Genomic DNA, 27,338 nt, shown 5'->3' with positions numbered 1-27,338 from the left:
TAAGTCTTATTTTCACACTGCCATTGTCTAATCAAGTGCTGGTAGTTTTAACTTTAAACTTAATTTTATTTGAAATTTTTTGTATTTATAATTCATATATCTGAATTATAGGTTACATAGTGAACTACCAAAACTAAACAATAAAAAGGCAATTCAAAAAGTGGACAAAGGATTTGAATGGTTATTTCTACAAATAATATATTAAATTGCCAAAAAGCATTAAAAAGAATGATCAGCATCATCAGCCATTGGGGAAATGCAACTTAAAACTACTGTGAAATACTGTGTCACATTTGATGTGGATGGTTGTAATCCAAAAAGACAGTTAATCATAATTGTCAGTGAGGTGATGGAAGTGAACTAGTGGAGCAATTCTGGAACAGAATTTCCATATCACACAGAAATTTTACTCCTAGATAATTCCCAAGAGAAATGAAAACTTACATTCACACAAAAACTTGAGATTATTCATAATAGCTAAAAAGTGGAAACAACGTAAATGTTCATGAACTGATAAGTGGATAAACAAGTTGTGGTACATCCATACAGTGGAATATTATTCAGCAGTAAAAAGGAATGAAATACCAGTACATGCTACAACATAAATGAATGTTGTAAGTGTTACTAAATAAGCCAGTTACAAAAGACTGCATAATATGTTATTGCATTATTATGTAATGTGTGAAAGAGGCAAATTTTAGAGAGTGAACGTAGGCTGATGGTTACCTGGAGATAAGAATTGGGGACAGAATATGGGCAGTGAATGCTTATAGGTATTGAATTTATTTTGGGGGTGGTGAAGTATTCTAAAATTAGGTGGTGGTGATACTCATACAACTCTGGGAATATACTAAAAACCCTGGAGCTGTACACTTTACATGGGTAAATTTTATAGCATGTGAATTACATCTCAAGAAAGCTGTATTTTCCTTAAGTTGTCCTTGCAAAATACTTAATATTATTACAGAATTGATTAAAAATCCAAAGATTGCAAGAAAAAAAAATCAAAGAAATTCATAGTGCTTCTGCCTCTGCAGCCAGAGCATAAAAACTTCCTAGGCCCGTGAGGGGAGCTACAGGCCCTGGCGGCCTCTGTGTCCATTAGCTACAGGCACAGTCATGATCACTTGGGCGTGGCTTTAATCACATCAATTGGAGCATTGTGGCATGCACTTAAGCAATCAGAGGCCAGCCTCTTCGGTAAGGTTCTTCCTGTGGGTATTCCAACTGGAAAAATGCTGATTCTGTAGTCCTGTCCTTCTGTTCTGTTCATGGCATTTTTCTGCTGCTTCAAAAGACTTTAAGGAAGAATAGTTTAATAAACATTCATCCAGCATTTTCCCTGTACTATATACACTGTGTTAAATACCACACCAGTGTTAAAGATGACAACTCTCTTAACCTCTTGGTTTCCACTTGATTCTTTTTCACACAATTAAAATTCTTCACCATCTCTCCTGTAGTCTCTACTAATGCTGCCCCCAAAATATGCCTATAAACTTAGAGCAACTTTTTAAAAATGTGTGTAAAGCACAGTAATATTATAAAGGATCATTGATACTCTTAAGGAAACAAATGTCACCTTTAAAAGATAAACTATATTATGATAGGCTCATTATTCTTTCATGAGGAAATTAATGAAAGACTCTAGATAGTGTACTACACTGCTCATAGGAAAGATTAGTAAGATGATATCGCTGAGACATGCACTGAACTTGTTACCATGCCTGGCCTTGCCTGCCTAAGCTGGAAAATAACATGCTATAAAACAAACTGGATCTCATATTCACAAGATTCTAGGTTAAGGCCCCCAAAAGGCAAGTGAGATGAAAATAATTTTATCCCTAAGCCCTTTGAAAGAAAAGTAATCACACACATGCAAATTGCCTCTATTCCAATTTTAACAAATTGCAAAATGAATAATGCATAGGTTATCTTATTGTAAAATTGGATGACCATTATGTGTTTTGGCTTTTTGAGAAAACATTTTCGCCTTTCAGCTGTTACATTTGTAAGATTATAGAAATTTAGAGGCAAATGGCAAGTTTTTTTAATACAGATTTATGTGTAAGTACAAACAGAATAAATGATTAGACTCAAGCTACAAAATGGACTGAAGACTTGTGTAGAACCATTTAGATAATTGAGAAAATAAAAATATAAAGCTATCAGCAAAATTTATAACTTTGAGAGATTTATTTTAGTTAAAGCAGTACACTTTTATTTGTGGTTTGATCATATATGGTTTGTATGTGAATAAAACACAGGTGAAGCTAGTCTGGATCTGGTGATGTCATGGGATTCTAGGCTAGGCTATGCTAGGCTAGGCCATGTTATGTTCTACCCAATCCTATAATATCATGTACTTTTTGCTTTTGTTTCTTTCTAGACTGATGAACAAGCCATGCTAGAAGATACGCTGGTTGCACTATTTGATTTGGAAAAGGTTTCTTTTTACTTTAAACCATCAGAAGAGGAACCACTGGTTGCAAGTACGTAGTTAAATGCTTTATAGGCATTTTATAGAATTTCTATGGCATAAAACAACAACATATGGTATCACTTTTATATTCATATGTTTAATATGAAGTTTAAATTGGTTTATATAAAATCGTGTAGGGAAAATAATTAATTATAATAATTTAAAAGGGAAAAAAGTATATATAACTTAAATTTACAGATAATACTAAACTTTTATTTTTATGTTTGTTTGTCTTCCAAAACTTTTTGAGCATGTGTATCAAATTTTGTGCTAGTCAAAATTTTCTTCCCTTCTTTTTATTTTTGTTATTGTGGTAAAACATACATACCATAAAATTTACCATTTAAACAATTTTCAGTGTAGAATTCAGTGGCATTAAGTACATTCACAATGTTGTGCAATCATTTACAATAATTTTTTCATTTCCCGAAACAGAAACTCCATACTCATTAAGCATTAAGTTCCCATTTCCCCCTCCTCTAGTTCCTGGTAACCTCTATTTAACTTTCTCTCCATGAATTTGCCTATGCTAGGCATCTTGTATAAATAGGTTCATACAACATTTGTTCTTTGTACTGCTTTTATATCAAGATTTTTTTTTTTTTTAAAGGACTGCCCTCATATATCTGGCTGTGTGGCTAAATTGATTCCAAAACTTTTTTCTTAAATATATAGCAAAATTGCCTGAATTGAGTGTGCGCTTATTATCCTCAGTTGTTCATTAGAGAATGTGTTAGCAGGCAATGAAAATAAGTCTTTAGGGCCTATAAGAAATAGAGGATCCATATATTATGCTCACATTCTATAAAACTTAGATCTAAACCAGTTCAAAAAGGTACAATTATTTGATCTGATAATAATTGATAAAAGTTATCATTTAAAGTAGAGACGTATTCTATATTTTTTGCTAGCTTAAAAGTGAAAATTGAAAATAACTTCATATGAATGTCAAGAATTTTAGTGTGTATAAATATAATCACAATAACTATCCTGATTCATTTATTTATCTCCTACAATATCTAAGATGGCAAAACTTTTTCCTATCTTGTTCATTGTTGTATCTCTAGCACCCAAGAGAATGCCTGGAACAGAAAAGGCAACATTTTTTTTAAAGAAAATGAATGAATAAATATCAATTAAGTATATACACTGCCACAGGCAAAGGGCTGTATGATTATGGAAGTGGGAGGAAAAACAAACTTAGTGTGAAGAATGAAGGAGAGAACTTCAACAGAGCATAGTTGTATCTAATGTTGCAAAGAAGTTACTTAATAAATTGAAGGATTGAAAAGTATTCCTTTGATTGAGCAATTTGCCATCATTATACCTAATAAAGGTAGTAATTTAGAAGTATATGTTTGAAGAAATAGCAATAACTAGGGTTTAAACTCTATACCTTTTAATTTCTGAAAGTTATATTTATCTACTCTTTGAACATTGTCATAAATAGGTTTAAAATGTACCTGTGAGTCAAAGAAATATTTAGTCATTTTTTATTTTCCTGTCTCTTGTATTTTTCATAAGTGTGAGCCTCTTGTGTAACTGGGGAAGGTTCTTACTTATTTTCACATTTCTAATGTCTAACACAATAAATAGGGACCCAATAAATATTCATTTAATCATGATCTGACTTAAGAATGATAATCATTCATTTATTCATCAAAAATGTCTTGAACACCCACTATGACCAAGAGCTAATCCAGGTGTTGGATACAGTAGAGAACTAAACAGACCGATAACTGTCACAGAGCTGATATTCGAGTGGGGAGATATGAGTAGTAAGTGAGATGAAATGAGGTAACTTGATAATAAATCAGAAGATAACACTATGAATGTATAATGTAAATAGAAGAGAACAGAGGATGAAAATGAAGGGGCTGATGAAAGGGCACAAACATTTAACAAGCTAGGGAGAGAAACCTTATCAAGGAGGAGATCAGAGACCTGAAGGGGTTAAGGGAGTGAGATGTACAAATATTTGAAGGAGATGTCCCAGACTCATTGGAACAGTGTGGCTTGCTCTCAGGTTAGCAAGGGGGCCTGTGTGGCTGGAGTGGAGGGACTGAGAGGAAAGAGTAGGAGTTGGAAGGAAGAGGAGGCCAGACCATTGAAATAACTTAGCCTATCTAATTAAGTTGTTGAGCAGAAGAATGCCATGACCTGCCTTACCTGTTAAAGGCTGCCCCAGACTGCATTACCAGGGGCCAGAGCAGAGTAGTTAGGAAGCTACTGCAGTGACCCAGGTGAATGATGGTGTGACTTAACCTTGAGGGTGGCTGTGGAGATGGTAAAAGTAATTGATTCTGCAGGTATTAAATTATGAAGGTAAGAGAACAGAATTTTATTAAAGTTTCATCTTCACTGATAAATGAGAGAGAGTGAGATCATGAATTAAAATGTTAGGAATAGAGGTTATATTCAAGGGAGAATTTGTCAATAATGGGGATCATTTGATAAGGATAATATTATTTAAACAAACTATATAGCCTTCTGTGGACATGTATAAAATAGAATATATTTTCATTTACTTGAGTAATGAAATGTGGGCATAACTTTACTGAAAGTAAAGAAACTCTATTTTTACAATATAGCTTAATGCTTCCTACCCCTCCCCCTCCCTAAATTTTGTCTAAGGAACTATAAGCTCAAAGGAATACCGTTTTCCATTGTTTAAATATGATATTCCTGGTGAATGGTGTGTTGAACAAGCCTAAGATGAACTAACATAATAAGCTTGATAAAACATTTACTTATTGCATATCCACTATGAGAGATTTAACTTTGGCATATTGAAAATATACTATTAAAAATCATTAAGGCCATTAAGTAACATTAGTATGTAAATGTAGTTGGACCTGTGATAAACTCAAAACCTGTAAGATACCTGTGGCAATGCACTTTTGCATATTTCCCTGAAGCAGAGCCTCACCTAGTGAAAGGTCACTTCCACTGCTACGTTACTGATATTCCAAACAAATTAAAAATAGTGATAATAGGACTATAATTATCATTCTAAGTTAATTAGACTGATATATAGGAAAGAAGAGGATTATTCTGTATCCAAAGGTCATCACATCTTATTTATGTAGGGTAAGAAAACTAGAGCTTTATCATTAATTGTGATTTAATTTCTATAAGCAGAGAAACAGAGAAGCCAGATTGAATAATTCATTGGTAGCACTGAAATGAAAGCAAATTGGCTCTATGTCTATGAGAGAAGGACTGAGTACAGAGGGGTGGAAGCATGAAGATAGAAAGAAGATAACAGAACGTCAAACTTGAAGTCAAGGAAACTTAGTTCAGATCCTGGCTCTGTTCTTATCCACAAACATGAAAATATTAGCTCTCGCTGACTCACAGGCTTATGAGGTTTAAATAAAGTAATATATTTGAAAGTCTCTCTAGTCTTATTAAAGGCTCACAGTAGTATTCAGTAAATATTCTAGTCCATTGTCCTTGCTTTACTACTTCATTTTTTTTAAAGCTATGTTTAGCATTACTCATAGTATTATTTTTGTACTAAAGAATACTAAGATTCTGAAGAAATATGATATGCCAAGCAAGGAGAATTCAAATATCTGGATTGAAGACAGTTTATTTTCGTGAAAGAAATAAGTATATACAACATGCTAAATGTTAAACTAAGTTTTGGGGATATAATGATGACTAAATGAAACAAAGTCCCTGTTGACATAATGCTCAGAGACCAGAGAGACATACAAAGGAATAAATGGGCAACCCGACGCATTTCAGTATAGGGAAAGTACAAGATGTTCCCCATCTCATATTCTGTAATGGTGAATGATTAGGTTATATATAATTAACTTTTGTGGAAAATCTTTATGTTTTTGGAGAATAATGTAATGACAGCAGACCTTCCCCTTTTCAATCATGATAAAGGTAATTTGACAGGAACTATTAGGGGAATGAATATTTTTGAGCCTCCACTCCATCCACATGTGCCTGGAGCTGTGGATGCTGTGGTGAATTAGATAGGCACGTCCTTGTCTTCACAGAGCCCATAGCCTAGATGGAAGACAACAAATACGGATTCAACAACAAAGACAATTAGGGACATGGTAAACTCTGCACAGGGAATAAGTAAGGCACGAAGAACAAGGGTGAGGTGGCCCTTTTAGCAGTTACCAGTGAAGGTCACTCAGCAGAAGTAACTTTTAAGCTGAAACCTGAAGGATAAGAAAGACCCAACCCCATCGAGGGAAAAGGAAGAGCTATTCAGGCAAAGAGAACTCACAGCTTCTCAGTCAAAGCCTTATTTTCAAACTCACTGGCCTCTTCCATGGTGGGGGCCCATGTTTACAGGGATGGGATTCCGCCATTGAAACCTCTCTCAAGGATGCACCTCTCTATAAGATGGAACCAGAGACCTTTTTCTTATGCAATAATGTTTTTGAAACTTTTAATCATTACAAACCCTAATCATCACATTTGTTTTCCATAGTTGATAAATTTCCACAAATAAAAAGCAACTCCACATTATTGTACACTTTTCAGGTGCACCTAATACTTTGAGAAAAATGGGTTTACATCCTTTTATGTAGTACTCTTAGTTTTTTTCCCTCATTTTAAATTCAGTGTACTTGATTATTTTTATTTCAGTTCCTTAATTTCTGGTAAGTCATCTTTATTTGTTCTTTGTTAGTCCTATTATATGGAACTCAACTGCTGCATTATTATTTTCCTTTCAATGACTTTATTTGTTTGGTAATGCTGAGATTGGCTATACGGGTGCCAAAGAGTAAAGGGATGAAATTTAACAAAATTAAAATATATATGAAAGACATTGTATGAAAAGAGGAATTAGAAGATACCAATATTTAAAATACATAATATAAATCTGTATTTTCTTTGGTGTCCATGTATCCTTTTTTCTTTATTTTAGAATCAGGAAAACAAAACGGGATTTTACCAATGATTAAAATGTAGTTAATTTCCAACTATTTACTGAGATATTTATTCCTTTTCCTAAAATAAAACCCTTAATCTCCCTTTAAAAAAAAAGAAACAAAAATAAAATAAGCATTATTAATATGTGAATAAAAGAGACTTGTAGATGTTCATACAATGCTTTTATTGATATGCAGAATTACATACACTTAATAAGAAATTGGGAATTTGTTATTAATGGTATCTAACCTTGAACTCTACTTTTATACACAGTTTTATTTCAAGAAGCAGATTAGAAATAAATATTGAGTCAAAAACATATATTTATATCTACTAAGTTTTGACCTTATTTTTTGACTGGTTAATGTGGCTATTCTAGTTTTCAAGAAAGATTTTTACATTTTTTTTTTTTTTTAATATGTGGAAATTACTTATCATGGGAAAGTACCATAAAATGAAAAGAATTTTTGGCAGCCCTGTGAAATACTCCTGCAGCATTTTAACTTTTTAAATTAGTGGGTTTTTTTTGAATAAGTTAATTTAGGATATTGAAAAAAAGCTAAAAGAATTTGGACAGATAATCTCTAATGACTGTTGGACATCAACAGAGATAATCTAGTTTTGATCTGGGGCTCAGGAAACAGAGTTTGCAAAGCCCATGCCGATTTTGATAATAGTTGTTATGTCCTCGGTTCCTTGCATACCTCTTATGAAGTGTACCCCATGGACTCATTTTGACTAAAATATGAGTGAGGCAGTGGCCCTGGGACAGTGTGATTCCAAACCACATGTAGCTTAACTTCTCATTTGGTTAAGTGAGACATCTGGTGTGTCAAAGTGTAACCAAGTAGTTTTTCTTGCAGGATTTTATATACGATACAGTATTAAATCTGTTGCTTTAGCTAATGAGAATCTGATTTATAGCCATTTCTTAAATAACACTGAACTTGATAAACATGGGTACTTTTAAGATATTTAGTTTCTAGTAATTTTCAGGATTTTTTTTAAAGGTTAACAAATTACTCTACAGCAGATCCTGATTTTAGGAAATAATATAATATTAAATGTCACTTTAGATGTCCCTCTTACATATCAAGTGGAAGGCAGCCGGCAATCTCTGAAAGTTTACTTCTACATTGATAGCTATCATTTTGAACAACTGCCGCAACGGCTGAAAAATGGAGGAGGGTTCAAAATTCACCCTGTTCTTTTTGCTCAAGGTAAGCTGCTTCCCTTTTTATCCTTCACGTACCTAAATTATTTTATCTTGATCAATTTCAAAAATATATGTATATTTAATTGTAATCATCATGGTTTTTTTTTTCCATTAACTCAAAAATTCCTGCTCAATGTCTAAGTAATATATTTACTCCAGGGAATGTTCATTAAGGAAAGAATTATGTATGGTTTAAATATTTATAAAATAAGATTGCAACATTATTTATGATGGAGAAACAAGACATGAGTGGTTCAAATAAAGAAAAATAAATTAATTTGACTTAAGTAAATGGTAGTAGAACCAATAAAATCATATGATTAAAATACGAGAAAAAAAGGTTAACAATATATGCATGCAGATTCTAAAAAGGAATTTATATTATAGTCTCAATTATGTTATACATGTATGTTTTTACTTATATGTATATAAAATGCTTTCATTATAATTGGGTGATTAATGATGACTTTTTTAATTCTTTGAGTTTTTCTGTATTATGTCAGTTTTGTCAATAAAATGTATTTCTTTTGTAAATAAATCATCTTTGGCAATGAGCAATGAGTTTCAACTGCAGTAGAAGAAATTAAGATTAACATGAGTGAGAAGATTCTTGCATTGAACTTATTTCCAAAGAAAGGTGCCAGATCTTCTTTTTTATTTCTGGAGTCATAATTGCTGCCTAGAAAAGACCAGAAGTCCAGATTATTGTATAGTTTTCCCTAGTCTATTCCTTTTTTAAAAAATTCATGCTGTGGTTACAAGAGCTTATCAATTATCTGAGTGGTACTGTAGAACATTCCATGTTTTCTTCCTTTCAGTTTGCAAGATCTGTGTTTGTTTTGCTGTGGAATTTTTATATTTTAATAAATGAAAAGAGTAGAAATAAAATCAACCTCTGTCACTGAAGCACAGACAGGCATATACAACCTAAATTCATTACCCAGTGAAAATTCTGCTTGTACCACATGCATATTATTCTAATTCTAAAAACAATGACCACTGTGAACATATTCTTGGCAAGAGTACATTTAAGCAGAGGAAAATTTCAGTGAAGAGACGATCTTAGAAAGTATTAGAAGGCATTTCTTTTATTCCTTCCTTCCTTCCTTCCTTCCTTCCTTCCTTCCTTCCTTCCTTTCTTCCTTCCTTCCTTCTTTCCTTCCTTCCTTTTTTTTTTTTTTTAGGACTATAGTAGGGTTCATAAAGGTAATACAAGATTCTGTAATAAAAGGAATAAAAATAAAAAACCTGAGCAAATATAGACCTTTGGAGCTATGTTAGGAGAATAGTTCAGCCTAAAATATGTCCAAAGCCATTATAGAGACATGGTTTTAGAAGAGGGAAGGATGCTGGTCTGGAATGTTAACATTTGTAGTTAAACCAGAGCTTATAGTTGTTAAAGCCTCTTCCCTCCTTTTCCTTTATTTGTCTCTTTTTAAAGGTTCTGTCTTTGAAATCATTACTGAGATGACAGATGGCGTTAAACATTTTTTCTAAAAAAATTATTACATGTGTGACATATCAGCCATAAATAGCTGAATATTCATACCCAGCAGCAAATGTGTGTAGGAAAAGGATTACTTTTCAAGTAATCTCTATTTTATAATTGTGGCTAAAACAAATTTTAAAAGAATTCCTGAATATTTATTACTTCAGTAAGTACAATATCACTTTAAAAATGTAATATAAAGAGCGAGCACAGCAAACATTTACACAACAGTAAAATATTAAAAAGTGAATTGAATAAGCACCAGTGGAAATAACTTCTGCACTTGAGGTCACAGACAGGTAGAGAAGACTGGAAAACACTTGGTCTCATTAGGACTCTTTCTTTGATAAGGTTGCTTATAGAAAGGGCTTGCCAAAGTTCCTCCGCATACATAAAACTTCCATGAGGAACCATTAGTAGCTCTCAGTATTCACCAGATTGAGGGAAGCACAGTAAATACAGCCCTAGTTCGCATGGAGATCACCATCTGGTAATTGAAAGTGGTGGTAAATGGAAGAGAGTCCAAGTGGAGTCTATTCTGGGATGAAAGCTTATACGGAGGGTTTTAGTTTTGTGTGTACATGTACATGTGGGTCTTTCCTGGCAAATAAAAGAATAGAAATATTAGATGAATTTGAAAATTTCCTGGGAAATTTATTCAAATCAACCCTCCAAAAGTTGTCTGTGGTATCATATACTTAGCACAGGAAGCGAATGCACTACCTTCTTCCCAGTTTTCTTGCCAGAATGGATCCTTGGGTGGAGGAGGGCTTACTCGTTGATTCCAATGGTAAGGAACATGACACCATCAGGAAAGTCAGCACAACGCACTACCTGAAAGCTAGAACGTGAAGAATATGTGAAAGCAGTTTTCTATTATGTACTTCCTACAGGTCAGGGAATGAATCCTGTTGGGATCCTTCAGCCTTTGAAAAAAATGAGGGTAAAGGAGGGTATTTAGGGTCACTTCCTCTACTCAATCCCCCCTGGCTTGCTTTAATCTGTCTCACAGCAGCTCCCACTACTGGCTGCATATTAGTCACCTTGGGAAGGTTTTAGAAAAGACCCATGCTTGGTCCCATACCAAACTAAGTACATCAGAATCTCAGGGAGGTGAGGCCCAAATACCAGTCTATTTTAGAACTTTCCAGGTGATTCTAAATGTCCACTGGGACTGAAAAAACAAAGGTCTATGTGGATTATGAAATACAGTGCATTTTCCAGATATTTGCTTAACTAGAACAATCCATCTCACAGATGTTTGACTCTTCTAGATTCTAGGGAGTTGGGTCAAGGGGGCTGGGCCTTTTTGCTTCTTCCTTATTAGGTCATTGGAATGCGGGTTGTGCCTGAAAGAGATGGGATTAGTTCTCTAGCAAATGCTGAAGATACCTTAGAGAGCTGACAGCTGATGATATCTTCTGGCTGTCATAGCAACTAGGCAACAAGCCCATCATTTTTTAAAGGGAATCTGAGTGGGTGACTCTCAGAGCATCTGCCACAGTACACATCTGGCACCCTCAGTTCTGTTCCTTTTCGTGAGGATTGGGAGTGTGTCCTTCATGACTGATGGGCCTCCCTTCCTGGGAGGATAATTTAGAATAAAGATGTTAATGGTTCAAGCTATAGCACTGATGTTACAGCTGGTCTCAAGCTGCAATAGATTTTTATTTTTCCTCTTCTGCTATCCATTGTAAATTGCCTTGTTCTCAGCATGAACTCCTGCTGGTGTCCGTGGCATGATTAAGACCTTCATCCCCAAGGGGCCTGATCCTCTGGTCACTAAGCCCTTCTCAGGCCAAGATCCATACAGTTATGCAATCACCATCAAGAGTGGGCAAGGGGGTACCAAGAGGGACCTGAGTGGATTACCTGGATGCCAAACATATTTCTCATTATGTAACAATAGCCCTGCTTCCTTATGATAATCAGAGCCTATTAGCCTTGCCAAGGTGGTATTTGCCCTTCTAGGCTGCTAGTACCTTGGCTCAAGGAGCCTCTAGGGACCAGGTGGCAACCACAGCTTATAATTCAGTGGGACCCCTGCTTTGTCTCCTAGGGAAAGTGTGTCCCTTTGGTGATCAGGACCTTTAAATCCACAGAACCACAGTTTCAGGGATGGGAAGCACACATTCCCCAAGTGAGACTTTGGAACTGAATTTGTATCAGTTTCCTAGGGCTGCCACAGCAAATGACCGTAAACTGGGCGGCGTAAAACAACAGAAATGTATTCTATCAGAGTTCTTCAGGCTAAAGTCTGAAATCAAGATTTCTACAGGATGAGAATTAAGGTAACAGGACAAGAAAATGCTAAGGAGAGATCAAATTTTGAAGTTTGGACATTATTATATATTTAACCTACTTTTCTAAAAATAGGAATTTAATTTGGTAAAATGTAATTTTATTTTCTTCTTTTTAAAACAAATAACAAAGCTCTGGACCTAAAATAGAAAGTGCGATTTTTCTTTCTCTATTTTGCCATACAAAGTTTACTTTTTAAATAGAGAACTCACCTTTTTTTGCTCATTTCCCCACAACCCCGTACAAGTACCATAAAGTTTTGCTGAGGCTCTTGGCAAAATTATGAGACTCTCTTCCCTTTAACAATTTTTTTTTGTACTTAATAGTAACTTGTTAATTTGGAAATATTGTCAAGGAACTTAATGAAAATGTCAGTTTGTTTTTATATTATAACAAACTTCTAGAGCAGGACTGGACATTCTGGTTAAAGCTGAGCCATCCGACTTTTATAAAAATTAGATCCCAGGTGTTTTCTTCTTTCCCTCCCATTACCCCCACCTCCACCCCGTTACACTCTTGCTCCTTCCTAGTGTTTTTCCAGTCTTTTTATTCTTAAATCATATTTCGAAGTGTCCTTACATAGACCCTCCTTTCAGTTCCTAAAACTTCTCAGTTCTTTAAGCACACTCACACATAATCTATATGTCCTGGAAATGAGATAATGTCTGCAGGTGGGCACATTGCCTGGTATGTAAAACATGTATAATGAATGATAAGAGTAGTCATAGGCTCTCTCAGCTCTATTATTTAACTTAATTCTTTTCCAAGAATCATAATTAGTTGGTACTCTTATTTTCCATTTTACAAGTGAGGAACCTGAGACTCTCAGATATTAATTAACATGCCCAAGGTCATACAGCTGCCAAGGAACAGAAGTTGTGGTTTTACTCCAATGCAAGGGCTTTCATAATTACCTTCAGCACTAGTAAGAGGAATCCACAGTAAAGTATGACCACTGGTAGACTGAATCCTCGAATACTAGCTTTTCAAAAATGAACACCTTGTTAATTAATGGAAGTGAATGCGGCATGTATTTGAAGATTGATGTTTTAGAAAAGCTTTTTTTTTTTTTTTAATTTATTTCTTGTATGTATTCAGGACCAGAAGCTTGCTGAACCAATGCACATGTTCTAATTAATGCAGAAATCATTGAAACAAGCTCACAAATTTTGTTTCTGTACTGAAGTAAATATAGTAGGCTTTTTCTCTACTTTTGCACAAATGCTTTTCTCAATATAGGCCAATAATTACATTTTTAAAATTTCAAATTTAGCAGTTCTCTAAACGTTTTGTTGTTTCTTCAATATTCTAGAAAACTAACTAGTTTAGAACATATTGCACAACTAAAATTAGCAGTGACTTTCTACTTTGCCCCCCAAATGGTGATGTTTCGTCAATTCAACAAAACCTTATTATTTAGTTTAGAACCTATTAAATTTATAAGTTTTAAAAGAAGATTAATTTTTAATCAATTTTGAAATAGTCTGCTGACAAATGAGGCTCTTTAGTAATAATAATTTCAAGGGGAAATAATTAACATTGGACCAGATTAATTACATTGCCATTTCTGTTGCTGGCAACCTCTCTATAGGAAATCTTGTACTTCTGGGCAATTTCATATGATTCATTTCCTTTCCAAAAGGTTAAAAATATCACTGAATAAAGTTTAGAGGAAAATAAACCACTTAACTAAAAATGTTAGTTAAGAAGGAAATCTATATTAGTCAAAAGACTTTTAAAAATCAATGGAATTTTTACATATATAAAAATATTTTGTATATATATGTTTATACTTGTTTATTTTTAACCAAATTTGCTGACCATTGGGATAGAGGTAGTATTCTAAGATTTTACTTTATCTATATTGCTTATTTATTACACTAATATTTCATAATTTAACTACAGCTGTAAGAGAATGTGATTATACATGGAAAGTGACAATATCAATTTTTTACTCTTATGTATGTTAATATACATTCTGCCTCTCATATATATGTATATGTATCTATATATGTATATGTCTTTGTGTTTATATGCTAATAATATATGAGTTTGAGTTTAGCCTCACAAAGAACGTATACAAAATGTTTTGAAAATAGAAGACAGTTTAAATTAGAAATTACCTTTCCCTACTTAACAGAGAATCATCAAATGTTATTTATTATGAGAGCAGAAGAATGATTTTTATTCATTCTTGGTCTGGTGAAAGTTTCTTGCATATGTGGTCATATTTGGTGCTATTTAATACGTTTACTAATAATTAATAAAATTACACTCAATGTGGAGAAACTGAGTTATAAAATCATGTGAAAAGTACATTAACTTGTTTACATAGCACTGGAGAGCATGGAAGGATATTATTATAAGGACAATGTTTCAGTGGAAGAATTTCAAGCCCAAATAAATGCAGCCTCGTTGGAAAAGGTCAAACAATACAACCAGAAGCTCAGGTATGTACTCATTTTTTTTTTTTGTTTCTATATTTTGACTGACACAGATACAGTTTTTGACATTATTTATTAGAGGATTCATAATACTTCTTTTGATATAAATCCTCTATTTAGTATTTACTATTTTAAATATTCTAATGAGTACTCTTTTTCTAAATGAAACAAAAAAAGTCTAAATTTTTATGCTATTGTTTTAATTTCTGTTGATGAGCAAGGGATTAAATATTTAGTAAACCATTTCCAGGGAAAAAAGCATTGATGTTTTACAGTGATGTCCCAAAAAGGATCAGTGAATTAAGGGTAAAATAGTTTTCTTTCTGTACCATTAAATTGTTGGCCCCTGACACAGAAAGAAGATGTTTAACATGGAAATACGATGAAACTTGTAGTTGGTATTGGAAAAACACATATCTACTTTCAAATACATATGATGTTAATGTTTGCATTTTACTGTTTTTTTCCCCATCTAAAAATAACATTAACTGATACAATGGCCAATAACAGAGAAAATTAACCAAAATAAGTGTTATAATTCAGCAGCTTTAATTTCCAACACATTATCGGCATATATATTTGCCTTTTATAAATTACTCTGCTAACAAATTGCCTTTTAAAATTACTAACAGGTTACACCTTTTATTTTTAAAAGAAAATATTTTTGTGCTACCTAAGCCTTAATAACTCAAAAATACTGTTGTGACATTATTTTGGTTTTGTCTGCAATATGGCTCAATTGTGAAGATAATTTCTAAAATTCCTGACATGGGGTGGGTATTGGCTTTCTTGGTTGTGACTGATGGGGTAGGCTTTCTTTTTTTTTAATCATCTTCTGAAGCTCTAGCCTCAAAACCCCCAATATATTTTTGATTTTTCATTTCCTCCTCTTCCTAAAATGTAGTTGGAGATCCGGATGATTCTGACTAACATGCCTCTGAGGCTGCTCCCGTTTTACTACCTGTCTGGATCACTGTATCTCAAAGGCATGTAATACACTGATTCCTTCCACAGGAAAAGATCAAGTTAATCTTGAAATCTTAAATAGTGTGTCTACTGACTAAGAAATACTGACTTACAAGGCCTAAGTTCAGTATTGTGAAAATCTCTCCCTCAGTATTATCTTCACAAAAGAGAAGTTTTGCCTGTATGGCTGGTAAAATATATTCTTAAGTTATCTTTCAAATGAGGACACAGAATTAAAGCATTTGTATAAAATGTGTGGGCCCTGAGAATACATCCCTGGAGTCTAGTTTGAGAAAATAGTTGTAGATCATTGCTGTGGCACCGAATTGATCTTCATCTAAGAACCAGCATTGTTCTAGCTGCTCGGGATTTTGTTTCCAGGTAACTTTAAACCACATCATACCATTTCAGTCTCTTGCTCAGAGCATTTGGTGATTTCTTATTGCTCCAAGGGAATCACAAGCTCCTTGGTGTGGTGGTCAAGGTCTGTTATGACTTGACCCAAGGTTTCGTTGCTCTGCTCATTCATCAGCTATGTCATCAGCTATGCTGAACTCTCCTCATTTCTAGTCATGCCCTGTCCCTCCCTTCTTCTTCGATGTCTCACCCTTCACTTTGCATCTGCTTCCTCTGTCTCTGTATAAAAACTGCTATTCATATGTTTCAATGTCCAGCTTTAATATAGTCTCCTTTATAAAATACATTTTCTTTTGTTACTGGGCTGAGGTGAGGCCTGGCATTAGATTTTTTAGACATCCCCTAGGAGAGTCTAACATGCAGCTAGAATTGAAAACCAATTCCCTAGTTCTGGGAGCTCTCAGAGGATGATCCCCAGACCAGCAGCTCTAGTATCACCTGCAAACTTGTTAAAGATCTTGCGGATGGCCCTGCAATCTGTATTGTACCAAGGCCCTGAACTAAACGGATGCCAGGTCACTCTTGCAGTTTTTCATTTTACTTTATTTGTGGCTATTAGAGTTCAGTGTCTCTCCCTGGTGATACATTACATGTACAGATCTCTCATCTTCTTTAATCTTTTTTTTTTGTAGTGTGTATATATATATATTTATATAATTTTTTCACTTATAGTTTACACTCAGCATTATTTTGTATTAGTTTCAGGTGTGCAGGATAGTGGTTAGACAGCCATACGCTTTACAAAGTGTTTCCCCTGATTTTCCAGTACCCACTTGGCACCACACACAATCATTGCAGTATTATTGATTCCATTTCCTATGCTGTACTTTATATCCCAGTTACTGTTTTTTAACTACTTATCTGTACTTCTCAATCCCTTCACCTTTTTCACCCAGCCCCCCAACCCTCCTCTCCATGGGCAACCATCAGTCTGTTCTCTGTATCGATGAGTCTGTTTCTTGTTTGTTCACTTATATTGTTCTTTACATTCCACATAAAAGTGAAATGTATTCTTTTATAACCTCTTTGAGATGAGGGATAAGTTTACTTGGTGTTTCGCATTGTGTTTATCAAAGTACTTTGCATAAGAAGTTCTCCATAAACCTTTCATTGCATGAGATTATTTAGGTATAACTAGCAAAGGGAAGGGAATGTGGCATAGCATTCACACCCCACCTACGTGGATCTTTCCTTTTTTTCTTTAAAAAAAACACACAAATATAATGTATATTTGTATGTAATGTACATGACAATATGTTTAAGATTTTTTATTAAGAAAAACAGCATGCATATTAATTCCATGCTGGCCTCTAAGAAAACATTTTGATGTATCTTCCCTGGAAAAGTCATTTTTGAAAGTACAAACTCCTCAGTACAAATTAGGCACCCTTGTCAGGAATTACTGCTGTATATCCTGCTTGTTGCATATTAGATTTTCTTTGCACAGGAAGACACTTATCTTAGTCTTTACGGCTGCCAGTCATGCCTTCTCTTCCTGCTATTTCTTGAATAAGGCTGTTAATTTCTTCCTTAATTTTTCCTTTTACTTTGTAACCACGAACATTCCAAAATTGCTCTTTGGCAATTTGTTCTCAATTTTCAGAGCCAGAGGCCAATACTGACCATTTTTTTAAAGGGGCTCTTACTGTCCCCATTTAAAAAATAGTCCAGAGGTGTTGCTTGTTCCTCATAGCCCTACAGCTTTTTTAACATTTTCACTGAAAACCACTTCATTCTGGATATTAGTATGCTTATGAATTAGACCTCAGAAAAGACCTTTATCCTCTTGGCCTTACAACAAGCAAACAAAAATAAGTAAATACACTATGAATTTATTAGAAAGCATTCTTTAGATAAGATATTTTGGAAACCAAATTGAAACTGGCATAAACAAAATATTGTGTTGGCTTATATAACAGGTATATCCAGGGAACATGGCTGCTTCAGGTACAGCTGGATCTAGGGGTATGAGCCTTCAAGAAACCTTCTCTCTTTCTGTCTCTCAGTACTCTTTCTCTCTGTGGGCTTCATTTTCAGGCAGGATTGTTTCACATTTGAGTGAGGATGGTCGCTACAGAACAGTGTTACATTCAAAGAAGAGAAGGTGGCCCTCATGCTCTCCACTTCTCCCACTGAGAGCTCCAGCATAGTCCTGAGGAGGTGCCCATTAGCCAGACCCAAGTTGTATGCCCATTGTTGGTGAGTTCAACACCACAGAAGACCAATGAACTGTCACAATAAGTGTAGAGTAAGGAGGCTGGACAAGCATAAACATTGGATTCCACTCCAGTTATAGAGATTTTTCCAGAACAGCATAATAATAGGTAGGAAGAGATTGCTACTTAAAAAAAAAAGATAATGATAGCCACAGTACTTGCTAACTTTTAAGAACATGTTAAGAGTCACTAATGCTGTGTGAGTTGTGTGGATTATTTAATTAGACTGTAAATTCCATATTATAATTTCCATTTTAAGAGAAACTTAAAGTTTACCTGGATAATAAGTGATGAAACCTGGATGTAAATTAGAGACGGTTTTTTTCTCTTTAAAGTCTATACTAGGCCATCTCAGTGCATGGAGAGAACATTATACGCTGAGAACAAATTCTGTGTCACTAAGTTGTGGCATCAGATATCAAGCTGCTCTGCTCCTGTGCCATCACTGACTCATCCATTCAGTGCTCATGACATTTTGATTCTTATGAGAATGGGGAAGACAGCAAATGGACAAGTAAATGAAGTATTGTAGATAGTGAGGGAAAATTACAATGAAGAAAATTTAAAACAAGTTGCTGTCCTAGGAGGTTGGTCATTTAGAGCAGGTGGTCAGGGATGAGTTAAATAGTAAGTGGGTATTTGAACGGAAGCTTTCATCACAAGACAGCCTTGCCAATCTGGGGGAAGATCTTACCTAAAACAGTAAAGAGATGCAAATGAATCTTGAGAGTGAGCTTATCATGTTCGAGAAAGATGAAGAAGGCCGGGGGGATTCTAGTGGATTGAGACGCATGATGCATGTTGAGAGGTATGTAGGACTGTAGGCCATCAGAGGGGGTTAGATTTTATTATAAGTGCAGTGTAGAAGCCATTGGGACATTTTTACTTAATTACCTTCTCTTGCAAATATGAGAGTAATATTCAAAATGGTTGAAGTTCTTATAGAGGCCAGCTGGCTCGTCTAGCCATTCCGTTTTCAGTCTCCATGGGACTTCAGACCAGGCAGTGCACCTGGCGCATCCTTGCCACCTGCATCAGAGCCCTGACATTGGTGTCCTGAAGACAGCCAGGTTTAGCTTTTCCCCTCAGTGGACAACATTAAGCCAGCAGAAATGTTTGACAGTAATGTTTAAATATACCTTCCTGTGCCAAGTCAGTTCTTGATTGATTTCCCTTTGATTATTAAGAAATAACAGCATGTAAAGTGTTTAACTCAGAAATTCTAACCAAGAAATGCAGGAGGAAGAACATTTTTATTCCTTACTTTCACCATCCTCAAATTATTTTATTCTCTTTTTTTTCTACCTCAGCCATCTCTTTTTATTTATCCCCTCTGGACATAAGCCACCGTCCCCATTAGCCTTATTTTTTTTCCTGCCCTACATAAATGTACTTTATCATTACCCAAACCTTTCATTTTAATGCGTCCTGGATATTGGCCCAAAGTACCATGGCGTGGTGACCAGTGAGATTAAATATGATGCAAATGTGAACATTATTCCTTGTATTAAAGTACTCCTTTCAATTTGAGCGTACTAGATTATCCTTTAAATATTATTTTTATTATAAAGTCACAGTAAAATGAAGCAGAAAAATCAAAAGGAAACAAGTTGTATATTAGTTACTGAGGTCATTTATTATTTTTGTAAAGTAACAGCTTCAGACTGAAACTTTTTAGGGCTTATGATTTGGGGTATCTAAATGTAAATTCATCATCTTTACAGAACGAAGACAGAAAATTATTCAAAGCATCTATTCTCTTAAAATGTGCCTTTTGTGGATACAGAATGGCACATTTTTCTTCAAAAGAACGTTTTTAAGGAGCCAAAATACATTTTATTTAACAAATAGATAGATGAGAGATATTTTATTTGCATTCACAAGAAATGCTATACAAATGCCAATCATAGAGCTATATATTTTGAACAATTTTTTGAACTGCAAAAATGTCCAGTCAGAAGTCCTGGCTATTCTCATGATAGCACCTCCCTGAAATGTTTCATTTCTCTCCACTCTGAGGAGGAAAAACAATTGTCACTGAAGTATGAGGTAGATGTGAAGGACAGCCTGGATTTACTGCCATTTCACGTCTGTAAGTCCAGCTATCAAACAGTGTGAGAGAATAAAGAACAGTGGGACCTCAGCCTTCACACTTCATCTCCATTCCTAGGCAACTCCCATCCTCATGTCTTTCTTCCCTCAGAGTCTTCAATTCATCAAACACTTTTCTCATTCCTTGTTGGGACAGCAAACAGTGTATCCAGGCTTGGAATGGAAGATGATGTTGTTCTATTGATGAGGAGCTATAGGAACCACCTTAAATCAACAAGAGTATGGACTTAATAAAACCTGGGAAAGAGAGAATAAGAGAGATTCAGAGAGAGACCATTAATTAGAATATAAATAATTCCCTTATCCTTCAATTGCTTTTTTTCCCTTTTAATAAAGCTGTGGCTTTTGAGTTATTAAATATTGGGATTTCTTTTTAAGTTAACTGAAAGTATTTCAGATGCATATTTATATCCTCTATAGCAGTTTTATATTTATTTTCTAGTTTGTGTTTCAGGTGAATTCTATTTCTTTCACACCGTAAGATGCATCCATATTCCTGTTGCTCTAACACAAACTGTAAACTGAATGTGTACATTTGATTTCTGTTTTCAGGTTAGGAACACAGAGTTTTTAGAGTTGTTAAATTTTGTTTTATCTGAAAAGTGATTCTTTAATACCAAAAGAAAATAACTAAGTTTACAAAGAATTTGGATTCATTTATATTGCTTGAACGTTTTTTTTACACTATTTCCTATATGTGAAATATATAAAGGTTCTAATATTTACAAAATATAAGTTATACTTAGGTGCCAAATTCTTCCACAATGTAATAGTAAAGGAATTGCTGGAGACTTAAATTTATTCAATCAGTGCTGCGTGCCCGCTGGGTGCCACGGGCAGTACTTCACATTGGGAGTGTTACAGAAGATGAGATTGCTGCCTTCCAAGAAAATGTGCCACTGAGTTATGCTAAAAATTAACCAAAATTTTACTAATAATTTGTAGCAATATGTGGAAAAATAATGTAGGGAAAGTGTGAGGTGCTACACATGTGCATAAGGAGGGAATTAATCTTAATTGGGGACAGGATGGGGGAGATGGTTGGAGGTTTCAGGAGTGAATTATTTAAGGAAGTGTGACTTTTATGCAGAGATCAAAAGAGCAGTTGAGGTTACGGTGTTTAGGGGAGAGGGACTGGGAGAAAGGTGTGAGACAGGGGACATTTTCTAGCAGAGACAATAACATTTATGAAAGTCATACAGGGGGATGGAGAAATGATAATGTGGGATGGAGACTGGAATTGCAGAGCAAGAGGGACATGAAACAGGTGTGCGAAGAGAATCAACATGAGCCCTCCTGTACCTCCTTTACACTCAGTTCTTCAGCTGCTTTGACCCTAGCTGTCATCTAGGGCTGGCTTCAGCTTCATTTCCATTTGATGAAAGGGTTTAATTATTTAAGACCCATCTCAAATTTATCTTTCTGCAGGAAGCCTTCAGTTATTACAGCGTCAGCTGGAATTAATCACTTTCTTTAAAACTTAACGGTTGTTAAGTTTTTCATTTGTTTTATTTTGACTTGTGAGTTATTTGTCTGCCTTGCTCAGTACATAAGAGGGCAACCAGATCCTAGCTGACACTGTGCTTGATACATTGTAACTACCATAAAAATAGTTGAATTGAATTGAATAGATTAATTGCAGTGTGGGGGCCTTCTTTTTTTGCGCTATGGTCATTTTATTGAATTTATTCTAGAATACAGTCTACTTTTTTTTATCTAGAAAGTTCTAGGCCATTTGAAGGGCACAGATGCTGACTCTGTTGGAAACTTCTCTCAGGAAAATTCATCAACATAGCCAAGGTTCATAAATTTCACATGAGACAAGAACAGATAAACTTGAAATTATAGTGACACTCTTGGAGAAACATATCTTTTCTTTATTTGAAAAATACTATATTTCTAGTAAACGTTGCCACCATTGCTTTCTGAGAGTATGACATAGCAGCATTTATATTTATGCATGTAATTTTATTTAATTTATCTGTACTTTTTAAATCTGCATTCGGACTAATTCATTTGCTAGTTGTAATTATGTCTAATATTTATTTTACTTTTACATTAGAGGAATTTTAATACAATCCTTAGATAAGAGCAGCAAGGGAGATTTAAATTACTTAACTGTGTTTTTGCATTTTGTGATAAGTCTTCTATTGTGATAATATTCATCAAGGAAGAATAGATATCCTAGCTGACAAGCAGAAACAGATAAAATTATGTTCAAAAAGAATCCTTTGAATGATCTCTGTCTCTAAGCTAAGAAAAGCTATTGTTTTCACTGATGCAAAGGGAAACACATAGTGCTTAATGCTCAGAATCTCCTTTGGGCTAAATGAGAGCTGGAAGTGTTACAGATAAAACAGGCCTAAGCTGAAGATTCAGTTAAGGAAATATACTCTTTGAGGAAAAATTGTCGGTCCTTATGGAAGCAGGATTGATTTTTATTTTTAACTCTCCTCACTTTTTCAGCCCATCACAAGGAAGATTAGTCTTTCAAAAAAATGTATTCAAGGCATCGTAGTCAGTTCTTTGAGTGAATTTTTTTCCTGTTGCTTTTGTTCAGTTCCTTTTGCTGACATTTCAGACTTCTTTTGTTCGGTGCATGTACCACAGAAGGTGAATGAATGATTATAAATTTTCCTCTGAAAGCTTTGCTTCTACACCAAGCAGGAAATTTAGCTTGGGCTGAGAGCTTTTGATTTAAAAAGCATGATTGTAACTTAGAAGAAATTAATATGGCCTTACTAAAATTCATGGTTTATATGAAAAATTGAGCATTATGTTTCTAAGTTTAACTGTCTAGTTATATGGACCACACAACTTCAATGCACAGCAAAGTTCTGTTTTACATAGATTCAAGTTTATGGGATACTGACAGTCACTCAGGAAGAAAATAAGAAACATCTTTGCTTGGCTTTTGGTAATTTTAGCCAGAATGACTCTTTAATTTCAGTTGCTTTGGCTACTTACTACTCACCTTTCCTGGCATACCCCGGAATCCATCCCCATGAGGGTCTTCCCACCTTCCGTCCCTAAGTTAATCTTTTTCTACTATCTCTTTTATCGCATTGTGCCTTATATTCTTTTTATGTATATCTGTTTTCTTGTTTCACCTTGTCTTTTTCTTTTTTTACTTACCCATTGCTGGTAAGGTATCTCTTAATTGATGATTAGGGAATGTTTGAATGTATATAAATGCTCCAAAGTTGGGGCAATTGAGCCAGAATATAAGTGGTGGTGGTTTCCTGACTGACATGATGACTTCAGCAGAACACAATTCATGGAGAATACTACAGACTCTCATGCCAGTGTTCAGCAGGGCTTCGTAGCCATTCACATCCTATTTTGGAAATATTCTTTGTGGTTCAGCAATATTTATGGTGTACTTTATGCAAGTACAAGAATGTATACAGTATTGGGACGCAGAAATAAATCAGGCAATATGCCCTTTAGAATCTTAAAGGAGGGGGAGAGCAAATGTGGTCAACAAGTTATTTTGAAACACTCCACTAAACGCTGTGGCAGAGGTAAGAGGGTGGATGCCCAGGGCATGCAGAGGAGAATTAGGAGAGACCCAGTCATTTACCAACAACTGTGAGGGGACCAGGTGAAGGAGGGGAGAGAGGCTCTTTCATGGGGGGGGGGGGGGGAGTATGAGCAAAGGCATTGCTGAACCATGATGGGTGAGGAGGGGCAAAAAGGAAGCAGAAGGGGTGGGCAGAAGCAGGCCACAGGGGACCCCAGATACCAGCAGAGGAACTTAAGCTTAAGCCTGTAAGTGAGGGGATTTGCTTTTGAGTTTTAAGTGGTGCAGCAGGAGGGGTCAGGCATTTTAAACTGAGAATCCTGTTTGTACCACTGAAGACAAATTAGGGGTGAGAACAAGACTAGAGTCATGGAGATTAGTTAGGGAGCTGTTTAAGCTAATGGAAATGGAGAAGAAGGTATAGATTTTAGAAATACTTAGGAGGTAAGGAAAATATCTTGATTGAATACATAGTGTGTGGAAAAGGAGACAGACACATTGGATTGGGCATCTGGGTCATTATCTGATATAGTGACAAAACCAGAGGGGAAGTTCATTGGGATTAGGAACTGGGAGTGTCAAAATACTGAATTGAATTGGATTTGAGATATGGGATTGACATCCAGGAGGCTCTATCCAGTAGGCTGGAAACACTAACACAGAGGTAATAGTTAAAACCAAAATAATGCATGAGATTTCCCAGCTGATAGCACTTCACACACCAGAAGTTCAGTGAATTGCAACATGGGAGCCAAGACTCACATTAGATATTTTCAGCTCCAAAGAGTACGCTTTTTTTCTAATGCTCTATTGCTTCTCCCAACAAGTGCATGATCTCAGTATTAATGTGTGTGGCTTGGGTAAAAGATTCAATGAAGTTGCAGTAACTGGCAACAAGTTAAATACAACACAAATATGTGAAATCGTCTCTGGAAAAAATGAATCCAAACTTGGACTCCAGTCCCCACTCTTCCACTATCTGTGTGACTTGGGGCAAATTCTCATTCTCTCTGAGACTTGATGTCTTTATTTGTCCAGTGGAACTAGTGGTGCTTCTTAGGCTTCTATGAGTATTAAGCTTAGAGGAAGCTTGTGCCATCCTCAATGTTTTCTAATGTAAAAAGTAGCAAAAACTTGTTTCTGAAGGTGGGTTTCATGGATTTCCTGCAAACAACTTAGTTGGAGAATAGAGTTAGTATGAAGAGCATCCCCAAGGAGCTGGGTGTTGGGGTGGCTGACTTCCCTACCGAGGAGGGAAAACAGAGAGGGCACTTGCCTAACACAGCTATGCAACATGGAGCTGGAAGAATCTCATTTGTGCACAGAGATACTCATGAGAATAACCCATTTGATTTCAGACCGGGGAACTACAAGAGGATAGAAGCAATTGTGTAAAACTATCCAGGAGGATGCACAGTTCAGCTGTGCTTCCAGTCCTGGATTTAACCTAAAGACAGAAAACGTGGTTGGCTAACTCTGCTATGAATAAGTTTGCAGCACGTGTCTCCAATAATAGTACCTCCAATGAGAGTATGGGAAGCAGAAACTTTTAATGCCATGTATAATTAAAATGGAAAGTTTCACATTCAGCTCTGCTTTGCTGAACTTGAATGCTACCAGATTCTTCAGGCAATAAGTAACTGCCTTTGGTTGTTATTCTACAACCAAAAATAAAAGTTATGAGTGATATTGCAATTCTCCATATTCGGTGTCTTTACATATGCATATACTTTGAACAACAACACAGCATATAACAATATTTAAAGTTTTCAGTGTGAGAAATGAGCTAGTTTCTTCCTTGGTGACTAATCTGGGTTGGAATGGCAGCATAACCCTCAGGGGAAAATGAACCTCTGCACTCTTTCCATGCTGGTTTTACCCACCCTCATAGTAGAAGAAATCTAGTCTCATGGAAATATGCTGATGGAAGAGAAGCAAAGATTTAAAAGCAATTTCTTAACAAAACTCCAATGAGTTGTATCGTCATCTGTAAATTATGGATACATATTACCAATCTTATTTTTCTAATTAATTATATTAAATCATCAGCTTTTAAACTTCTGACTGGCAATTAAACTGACTGTAGAGATGACAAGCTTTAAACAAAAATGATTGCTTGTGTTTGATTTCTATTTTTTATACACTTTTGGTTTCTAGTTGACAAAGTAACCTTCCAATATCATGTATTGTGATGTGGCCCTGCTGTGCATGACTATTCTGCAACTTACATGACATAGGTCTATGCCCTATTCAGTAAGACAAGTGCTTTTGAATGCTTCCGTGTTGAGGCAATATAAATATTTATGCAATTTCTAAATTTCTGCTAGCAGTTTCTTTACTTAAGTCTGCAAAACACATTTTGAGTGGCACTGAGCTAAGAGGGATAGGCCGGGATTTAAAATAAGCAGTTGCTGGTGAGAGATGTTGCTGTTGTCTATGTGTGTGTGTTCCCTAAACAGGGATGGAAACTGTAAAGTGAGCTAAGAGCAGATCCCAAAGGAGGGAGAACAAGCTCGTCTATGTCTGGGTGAAGAAATGTTATTGGAAACAACATGGGGGACAGGGCCACTTTGTAGCAGGGAAGCAGATTTAGGAAGAACCAGAATTAAGAGTTTCTGTTTTCCCACAAAGAAAGGCTGCTGGAGTCAGGCTCTTCAGAAACTTACCAGAGAAGGAAGGAAGTGCACACGTTCCCTAGGGAACGAGCTTTGTCTCTTGCTCATTACTGTATTCCTAAAACAGGGAGCAGTGCTTTCTACTGCAATAGATGCTCAAACAATATTGGTTGAAGGAATTGAATGAAGAGCATCAAGAACACATCCTTATGTCCATAAAGCCATTGTGTAGGATTAGTAATTTGTATTACTCTTAACTGTTGTTGAATGCCACAAGGATTTCAGGAGGGTTAGTCACAGTAGTTAATCAACAATTAGGGCAAGGGGAAATTTCTTTTAAGTGTCACGTAATTTACCTCTTTCTTTCCATCTAATTCAACATAGAAGAATCCATTACCAAAAAAGGTATAAAGTGTGTATTTTCTCCCCCCACCTCTTTTCCTCTCTTCCTCTCTGCCTCCTTCCAGCCCCTACCTCTGTTCCCTATCTCCACCTCCTTTCTTTCTTTACCTTCTTTCTTTGTTTCTCTGTTTCTTTGTTCCTTTATTCCTTTCATTCCTCATTCATTCATTCATGCCATTTCTCATTCCTTCCCCATCTCTAGGGAATTAAATAGTTTTGCCCAGACTTAAGTTCCATGATCTCAATG

General features: G+C 35.4%; 1 protein-coding gene across 1 annotated transcript in view; it reads left to right on the top strand.

Moving 5' to 3' along the window:
• Positions 1 to 27,338, top strand: part of PREX2 (phosphatidylinositol-3,4,5-trisphosphate dependent Rac exchange factor 2) — a 231,973-nt gene that overhangs the window by 163,650 nt on the left and 40,985 nt on the right. Inside the window, exons 33-35 of the mRNA XM_090283596.1 lie at positions 2,390 to 2,492; positions 8,467 to 8,610; positions 14,732 to 14,846. Coding sequence (XP_090139722.1) covers positions 2,390 to 2,492; positions 8,467 to 8,610; positions 14,732 to 14,846 — 362 coding nt within the window. The remainder of the gene's footprint in view (positions 1 to 2,389; positions 2,493 to 8,466; positions 8,611 to 14,731; positions 14,847 to 27,338) is intronic.

The sequence above is a fragment of the Furipterus horrens genome, unplaced genomic scaffold (assembly GCF_987537825.1).
Source record: "Furipterus horrens unplaced genomic scaffold, mFurHor1.1.pri manual_scaffold_7, whole genome shotgun sequence".
Lineage (NCBI taxonomy): Eukaryota > Metazoa > Chordata > Mammalia > Chiroptera > Furipteridae > Furipterus > Furipterus horrens.
Note: the sequence above shows the minus strand (reverse complement) of the source record. Positions and strands in the feature narration are given on the sequence as shown.